This window comes from Cydia fagiglandana, chromosome 26 (genome assembly GCF_963556715.1).
Source record: "Cydia fagiglandana chromosome 26, ilCydFagi1.1, whole genome shotgun sequence".
NCBI lineage: Eukaryota > Metazoa > Arthropoda > Insecta > Lepidoptera > Tortricidae > Cydia > Cydia fagiglandana.
The window spans coordinates 5,907,831-5,917,094 of NC_085957.1; the positions used below are offsets into that span (position 1 = coordinate 5,907,831).

The 9,264-nt window shown below is 39.3% G+C and overlaps 1 protein-coding gene across 1 annotated transcript; it reads right to left on the reverse strand.

Annotated features, from left to right (window-relative positions):
* Positions 1-3,292: 3,292 nt before the first annotated feature.
* Positions 3,293-9,052, reverse strand: LOC134677418 (uncharacterized). The gene is made up of 4 exons (XM_063535875.1): positions 8,850-9,052; positions 5,953-6,075; positions 4,622-4,886; positions 3,293-4,238 (listed from the first exon to the last, which is right to left on the reverse strand). The coding sequence occupies exons 1-4, from the start codon at positions 8,985-8,987 to the stop codon at positions 3,442-3,444; spliced, it is 1,323 nt and encodes a 440-aa protein (XP_063391945.1). The 5' UTR covers positions 8,988-9,052; the 3' UTR covers positions 3,293-3,441.
* Between the last annotated feature and the right edge of the window lie 212 nt (positions 9,053-9,264).

Below are 9,264 nucleotides of genomic sequence, written 5' to 3' on the forward strand. Positions count from 1 at the left end.
TGAAAAAAAGGTCGTTTATGCGGTGTAGTATTTCCTCAGTCACCCGTTGACTACGAACGCTGTAAAGCAGCGGTCGGCAACCTGCGGCCCGCGGGCCGCATGCGGCTCGTGAAACTGTCGGCCCGAGAGCCGCCTTGGCTATTTTGTATCTAATAGTGACAAACGACTATGTCTCATAAAGTCATAAATATTAACAAAGTACGGCCCGCGTCACCTCCGTTAACTACTATGTGGTCCTTGGCTGCTAAAAGGTTGCCGACCGCTGCTGTAAAGGATTCGAAACGTCGGGATGAAATATGAATTCAATATACGCGATATAATCCGTTCAGTAGTTTTATTTCATGAAAAAAAAAAGTTAAGTAATTACTGATGTTCAAATTACTTTAGGTGCTATAATACAGTAATTCAATTTATTTTGCGTTACTTTAAATTTGTCCATCAGTATACAATTAAAAAACTAACTATATGTGACCTTTTCAACCAAAAGGTACCACATTGTCGGTTGTCGATAAGGCTGCTTTCAAATTGAAGTTATATGGAAAAAAGAGCCGTATTGACAGCCGACGATAAGTACCTACCCTTTTAGTTGAAAATTGCACATATATACTTAATATACATATTTACATATATCACGATATCACATTTACTACGGAATATACATATAGATATGCTTAATTCACCCATATCTTTCTAACTCGCAGATATAGATAATAACATATTTATTATTATTATTATCTTATTATAAACGGGTTATTCAAGTATTATTGAGTGGAATAAACGCTCGAAATGTTTCGATCCGTATAGAGGATCTTCGGCTGGAGCAACGACTGCACCGCCTCTACTGATCGAGCGCGCGACGTGCACATACATTTACCTTAAGAATGAAGGACCAAAATCGTGCTATCAAAATACATATAGCTTTTTGCGATGAAGTACTTATACATTATTGTTATACGATGTGTAAAGTTGCTGACATAGATGGCGCTGTATGACACAATATATTAACTGTGGCCGTGGATGCTTTACAATCCAGTGACGGTAGATTGCGGCACCGCATAGCGCCATCTATTTCAGCAGTCAAGTTCGAGGGCACGATGTTTTGGTATCGTCTTGGGTCGTCCCATTCGTTTTTCGTCAAGTTCTTAAATTAGTCCTATTCTGCTTTCGTCACTCATTCTACATTCGTCACAATCGTCGGTGGCTTTCAATGTAGAATAAGTGACGAAAAACGAATGGGACGACCCAAGACGATGCCTAAATATCTGGTTAAAATTGTGGTTCTTTTTTCGTCAGATTTTGTTTAAATATACCTAAAGCACTACTTCGTTTTGAAGTTAAAATCTAACCCCTGCATTCATCATAAGCTACCAACCTTGATTAGCTAATAATCGTTTGTCTTTATCTATCATTTACACTTTTGCCTGTACTTTTTAGGGTTCCGTACCCAAAGGGTAAAACGGGACCCTATTACTAAGACTTCGCTGTCCGTCCGTCCGTCCGTCCGTCTGTCACCAGGCTGTATCTCACGAACCGTGATAGCTAGACAGTTGAAATTCGAGGGTAGATTTTGTTCATTTTTATTTAAATACCTAAAGATACAGACTATACACGGTGTAACATGATAGTACAGTCATTATAGATTTTGACCCGTGAATAATTAGTTCTTGGATTTTTTTTTCGTAGGTCCCTCAGGGGGGTCACTGGGAGTGTAAATTCAAAAAGTAGGCTTAATCAGGCTCCTGCGTATATTCAAAAAATGGTTTTTTTCCAAAAAAACGGTTTTTCTTCAATAACTCGGCCATTTTTGATTTTACAGTAAAACCGTAAGGACAAAAATTGTAGGAAATTTGATTCTCTACAAGTTAGTCCAGTCATTATATCCAAAAAACCGACCATTCCCGTGAATAATAAGTTCTTGGATTTTTTTTTGTACGTCCCTCGGGGGAATCACTGGGAGTGTAAATTCAAAAAGTAGACTGAATCAGGGTCCTGTGTATATTCCAAAAACGGTTTTTCTTGAATAACTCGGTCATTTTTTATTTTACAGTAAAACCGTGAGGACAAACATTTTAGAAAATTTTATTCTCTACAAGTTTGATCCTCACAATTTTTCTTCTAGGATCGATAGTTTGGAAATAAAATTTGAAAAAAGCGACAAATTCAAAATATTTTCAACATCTCGTTTATTTTCAACTTTACGACATAAATGAAGAGGACTAAACTTGTAGAGAATCAAATTCTGAACAATTTTGGTTCCCACCTTCTTTCCCCCAAAATCGATATTTTAGAAATTAAACCTGAAAAACGCGACAAATTCAAAATATTATCATTATCTCCTATGTTCCACGCTTTACGGCATAAATGAAGGGAAACAAAGTTGTAGAGAATCAAATTCTGAACAATTTTTGTCCTCACGGTTTTACTGTAAAATTAAAAATGACCGAGTTATTGAAGAAAAACCGTTTTTCGAATATACACAGGACCCTGATTCAGTCTACTTTTTGAATTTACACTCCCAGTGATTCCCCCGAGGGACGTACGAAAAAAAATCCAAGAACTGATTATTCATGGGAAGGGTCGGTTTTTTGGATATAATGACTGGACTAACTTGTAGAGAATCAAATTTCCTACAGTTTTTGTTCTTACGGTTTTACTGTAAAATCAAAAATGGCCGAGTTATTGAAGAAAAACCGTTTCTTTGGAAAAAAACCATTTTTCGAATATACGCAGGAGCCTGATTAAGCCTACTTTTTGAATTTACACTCCCAGTGACCCCCCCGAGGGACCTACGAAAAAAAAATCCAAGAACTAATTATTCACGGGTAGGGTCGGTTTTTTGGATATAATGACTGTACTATGAGTAAACCGAATAATTTTAACAGCGTATTCCTGATCATATTTAGAGAAAAAAATGTCCTATAAACTTTTTTTGAAATTCGCCTATTTTCAGAGATATTATTAATAATAAAAAAAACAAGTTTTTATTGTTAAGTACATAGTGTAAAAGGCCTTTTTAATGGTGATGTTGCTGCTATGGGACGTATTCTAAATATCCTTATTGATAGATGTCAAAGAGTGACAAGTAAAACTTTGCAAAAAGCAGGTTTTACGAAAAAAAAATGTAAAAATCAATTTTAAGTGACAAGTTTACCAATAACATTTATTTTTTATGTACAAATACATTCAAAAAATTTAAAAAACAAAAAAAAGTTTTTTTTTAGCGAAATTGACTTAAACTCATATTACATTTTTTACTTCTTTTGACCTCAGAAATGCGTGGTTAAAATTATTCGGTTTCCTCATGTTACACCATGTATAGTGTCCGACCGAAACCGATTTTTTGCCGAAATCGAATTCGGTTTTGCTCTTGAAACCTAAATTTCGATAGTACTTACTAGTGATATTACAATATGAAACTTACAGTTGAAAATAAGACCACTGTCACAACTCCTCCTCAAAGCAAGTCTGCGTTTCAGTAGAATGAAACAACATATCATCCTTCACATCGTACTTGTCTCCCGTCTGAGTCTCCGTTGACGTCAGAGTCAACGGACTCGAAGACACGCTGTCAAACAATTTGAATTTCGAATCATACAGGCATAGACAAGTCTGCGTTTCTTTTATACTTAAATCAGGAGACTGCGTTTCAGTAGCCGTCTGCTTGTTACATCTACTTAAACCGAATTCTATAGGGAATGTTTGAGTTTGAATGTCAGATAACGAGACTGTTTCCGAAAAGAATATTGAATCATCTTCGCTAGTTTGAGATTTCAGTGAGAGTAAGTCTTCAAAGACTGTCTGCGTTGAAATCTCGTCGGTTTTCGCTTCGCCGTCGCTTTTCCATGAAGGTAAAGCAACGTCGTTTTTTATATTTTCTTCTGGACGCGTTTGAGTAGCCAAAGTCCTTTTAGGACTGTCACAGATATATTCAAGTTTCTCCTCGATTTTGATCCTTTTACACTCTGTGGTAGTCTCGGATATTTTCTTTTTACGTCCCTTTTTATATTCCTCATGTACTTGGGGGTGTTTCCTCATTAGATGTACTAGTAATCGTTCTTTATTCTTATACTCTACATTACATATTTGACATAGATAAGTGACGTTGCATACTTTTAAGTGTCTTTCGTATTCCGCGCCGGTGAAGCTCATACTGCATTGTTCACATATTATTTTTGATCTGTGGACTTTGTTGTAATGTTGATTTAGGTATTTTCGTTCGGTGAAAAATTTGTTCTTACCTAAAATAGATGGGATGAGATTAGAACTATACTACAGGAACTTAGTATTAAATAGCGTCTTTCTTCTATCGTCCAGTGTCGTATTCTCACTTTCTTTAGACATATTACACGTCGAGACGATACATCTGTGGAACGACTTGTAGTGCAGGGAAAAGTCGAAGGCACAAGGCGCGGTAGGTCACCAATGCGTTGGTCAGACCTAGTCAAAAGTGCGTTCAATTAACCACTCCATGAATGTACAAGAACTGTAGTACGGGAGGAATGGCGACGGATTGTGAAGCTTGCCACCAGCCCTGATATGACGACCACGACCACTCTGACAAGAGTGTGACGACAAAGAAGAAGAGACACTATAACAGGCTATAAAAAAAAGTAATTCTCACCTGCATTGACGAAATATGAGCACTCCTCATAGCTGCAATAATACTCGCATTCTATAACCAGCTTCTCCGACAAGCGGTGATGTTTTACCAAATGGTTATACAAGTATCTCTTCTTCAAGTATTTCTCGGAGCATTTATTGCCAACGGCGTATGGGCAGGGGAGGAGGATTTTAGATTCCATGTCTTGCGCTGTGATTATAATGTTTAACTTGTTGGCGTTTAGGACACAAGTTATGGTATTCTCTGGTGTGTCTGGTGTTTTTTTCTGGAACAAAGATGTTTTTTAACCTTTTAAACGCCACAGACGGCAATTAACGCCAACGCAAAATCGTGACAACGACGCCTAAGACGGCATTTGATGTCGATCGTTTTTTTAAGACAATGTACTGAAAAGCACCCCACTTTTAGGTTGGGATTATTTATTCGAAAAACTAAATTTTACCCCCGTGGCGTCAGTGGCACGGCAAATGGATGCGCTGCTTGGCGTTCAAAAGTTTAAGCAATGGACTATGCGTCAAAATGGTTCAAAACCAACAGAGTTCAGAATTAGGTAGTTAGATAGGTATTTATTTCTATGAACTTCATTTCGTTCTACGGGCACCAAGCCCATTGCAGAACTGAGATATTGGTATTTTAGTCAAAATGTCGTCATCCTTATTACCTAGGCAATAGAGTCCACCGCCGTGCGTGAACAATCTACCCTGCAGCATTAATTTACTTACTTGGACTCTATTGCCCAGGTAATAAGGGTGACGACATTTTGACTAAAATACCAATATCTCAGTTCTGCAATGGACTTCCGCTTTGTGCCCATAGAACGAAATGAACTACATAGAAATATCTACCTAATGAGAATGACCTAACTCTCATTTCTATTGGTTTTTGGACCAGCCGGCCTAGCCAAGGTTACAATCGCTATCGCTTCGACAACGAAAAGCATTATGTCTCTCTATCACTCTTCCATATTGGTGCGACAGTGACAGTTGCGTTTCGATCGCTACGGAGCGTAAGCGATCGGCATCTTGGCTACGCGGCCAGGTTCCATACAAAGTTGCCTATTGTCTTTTGCGGTGTGATACTATATTTTGAACAAACTTGTTAATGAACCTCTTAATGAATATCACAATAAATTGCTGGACAGAGTTTTTTTTTATTATTATAGGAAAAAAATTATTACATTAAAACAATCATAAGTACATAGGCAAAGGGTAAGGTAATACATATGTGGGTAGGGTAGAAAAGTGGTTTCAATCGATGTGTGGAAGGGCGGCACCGTCGTCGAACCCAAGCCACCTGGCGGTGGACTTAAAAAGTTAGTTGGTTAGTGTTACCTTAGCAGTGTCCTTGAGGTAGGCGTCCGAGTCCTGACACCGCTGTTTGAAGCCCCGGCACCGCAGCAAGCTCTCTTCACAACTTGTACACAGAAGTTCAGTCATGTTGTCCCTTTTTGGCACCTGACAAGATAAATATATGTTTTTAATAAGGATGCAGTAAGAGCGTGCAGTAGGTTTTTGTTGGAATGAAATGAAATTGGATGGAAAGATCAATCTTATCTGTAAAAAGGAAAGACAAAGTAAGACTGACAGATATTAGAAAGAAAACTAAAATTAAGGATGTATCAGTGACTGTAAAAACGTTAAAATGGAAATGGGCTGGACATATGGCAAGAGAAGGTAGAAATAAGTGGGATAGAGAGGTGGCGGAATGGTATCCTAGAGATAGAAAGAGGAGAGAAGGGAGACCATTAATGAGGTGGTCAGATGACATCAAGAAGCATGCGGGAGTAAACTGGATTAGGACGGCACAGGATAGAGAGACGTGGAGAGAACTGGAGGAGGCCTATGCCAAGAAGGCAGACTAAAATACTAAAAACAATGACATTAAAATATATTTATTGAAAATTTGATAGGAAAGATATTAAAACTAATATAATGATAAATGAAATGTGAATTTATTTAAATGCAATATGTAATAATTCTATTTTGGTCAATAAAGGCTATTCTTATCTTATCTTATCTTATCTTAAGAGCGTGCGACTTTCGATCCGGAGGTCGCGGGTTCAAACCCCAGCTCGTACCAATGAGTTTTTCGGAACTTATGTACTAAATATCATTTGATATTTGCCAGTCGCTTTTCGGTGAAGGAAAACATTGTGAGGAAACCGGACTAATCCCAATAAGGCCTAGTTTCCCCTCTGGGTTGGAAGGTCGGATGGCAGTCGCTTTAGTAAAAACTAGTGCCTACGTCAAATCATGGGATTAGTTGTCAAGCGGACCCCAGGCTCCCATGAGCTGTGGCAAAATGCCGGGATAACGCGAGGTAGCGATGGGCGAGTCGAGTTATCTGATTCGAATAATCCGAATCAACCTACAGATGTTGATTCGAATCAAGACTATTGGCAATCCGAATCAACTCGGCCACTAAACTGACTGGTAACTTGGTATCCGATCCGCTGACTCGGCGAATGAATCGCCAATTCACCAACTCTCCGAGCCGAGTCAACGCTACGCTAAGGCCATTCAAAAATAAACCTTAATTCGATATACATGACAGTATATGTCAACGGTGAAGCAGTTGAGCAAGTAGAGCGATTTACGTACCTGGGGAGCGTGGTCGACCCTTCAGGGGGAGCGGACAGCGATGTTGAATCGCGCATCAACAAGGCGCGAGCAGCATATGCGCAGCTGAAGCCTATATGGACGTCCACCGTGATAACTCGACGCACGAAAATCAGGATGTTCAACTCCAACGTCAAGTCGGTCCTGCTGTACGGTTGCGAGACATGGCTTGTGAGGAAAGATGTGACCAATCGTCTGCAGGTGTTCGTAAACAAATGCCTGCGACGCATTCTAGGGATCTACTGGCCACGAACCATCTCAAACGTCAGACTATGGCAGATGACGGAACAGAAGCCCATAGGAAGGGAAATCCTCGAAAGGAAATGGCGCTGGATCGGACACGTACTCCGTAGGCCGGACAGCCATCTGGCCAAGCAGGGTCTCCGCTGGCATGCGGCCGGCAGTAGGCGGTCGGGGAGGCCTTGTACTACATGGAGGCGATCAGTTGAGAAAGAGGCTGGCTCAACTGGACTCGGCTGGAAAGAGCTGGAAGAAGCCGCTCAAGATCGTGACAAATGGAGAATTCTTCTGCGAGCCCTATGTCCCTAATGAGGGATAACAGGAATGCATCATCATCATCATCATCATCAATTCGATAGCCCGAAGGTTCTTTTTACAACAACTGCCGCTTGATTCGCTGTCTCAATCCGAGTTGACTGGTACTATGACCATTCAAAAATAAACCTTAATTCCGTAGCCCGAAGGTTCTTTTTACAACAACTGCCGCTTGATTCGCCATCCCGAGTCGAGTTCACTGCTAGTATGGCCATTGAAAAATAAACCTTAATTCGGTGCCCTGAAGGTTCTGTTTACAACAACTGCCGCTTGACTCGTTTGCGGCTCCGCGGCCCGTGACCTTGTCGCGAACCACGCAAACCGTCGAGTCGAGTCAGTTCGAATTTCAACTCGGATCAGTAGCCGAATCGATTCGAATCGAAAAAAAGTGGACTCGTCACATCGCTAACGCGAGGAAGAAGAAAGTTATTCATTAAAAATTAGGGTTGGCAATATTATCTACTGTGGGTAAACCTAGTAGGTAACCCTAATTTCATCAAGGAGCCCGACTACTTTTCCTAAGTAAAATATCAAAACTATAATTTTACTATAAAAAAGTTGATCCACCCATTTTACCTTTATTCACCTTGTAGGTATAATTCGTCTTTTTTAGCATTAGAAAAAGGTAAATAATCTTGATGTGTCTTTTTATTAAAAAACACTGTCGAAAAATAAGTCACGGAAGTCTTAGTAATAGGGTCCCGTTTTACCCTTTGGGTACGGAACCCTAATTATGAATCATATGATTATTTACGTTCTTTTGCTTTCATAACATAAGTAAAATTTACTGGTTTTTAAAAAGCGTTTTTCAATTAAAATGAGCGTCAGCGTAAATCGTCATAGCTTCAGTGGTCTTTTCGAGGCCATGTAAATTACTAGACCGATGATACCTATATACGTCAATAAAACAATCGTATTTATAAACATATTTAACGCGTTTTAACGACGTATTCTTTGCAGAAACTGTGTTGTCTGGCAAGCAAACTTATGTGAACCATTTTTAAGGCATTATATCGCCGAAATTGCGTTTGTACCTTGAAAACAAAAGTACTAACCTCGGCAATTCTGTAAAAGTCGTCCGCCAAGCCCCATTCCTGCATATTCTTCATCTCGCCTGATTCGGCCAAGCAACCACGGCATAGTAACGCATACTCGTTCAACGGCTGCTTTAATTTTAGATAGGGAGTAGACATTTTACATTGATATGATTAAGAAAAGCGAAGAAATTTTAGTTTGTTTTCATGTTGTTTTGTTTCTGTGATCTGTCAGTCAGTGACCTGTCAAAGGTCATTGCTGTCAGGTAATTTTCCGTTACGCCGAAAAAAGCAGGGACGCTGTTGGTACTAAAGCTATTCCAAGATATTGTCAAGTATAAAAAACACAGAACATACATAGTAAATTAAATTGTATATGATGGTTCCACAAAAAGAGATTTATTCTTAGCTAAATATTATTTAAATCTCTATATAG

What these genes read in the sequence shown, in the direction of transcription:
- LOC134677418 (XM_063535875.1), bottom strand. Translation starts at nt 8,987, where the DNA reads ATGTCTACTCCCTATCTAAAATTAAAGCAGCCGTTGAACGAGTATGCG. An exon ending in ACTTTTACAGAATTGCCGAG is followed by an intron (nt 6,076 to 8,849) that starts GTTAGTACTTTT and finishes TTATCTTGTCAG; the next exon opens with GTGCCAAAAAGGGACAACAT. An exon ending in CTCATATTTCGTCAATGCAG is followed by an intron (nt 4,239 to 4,621) that starts GTGAGAATTACT and finishes CATCTATTTTAG; the next exon opens with GTAAGAACAAATTTTTCACC.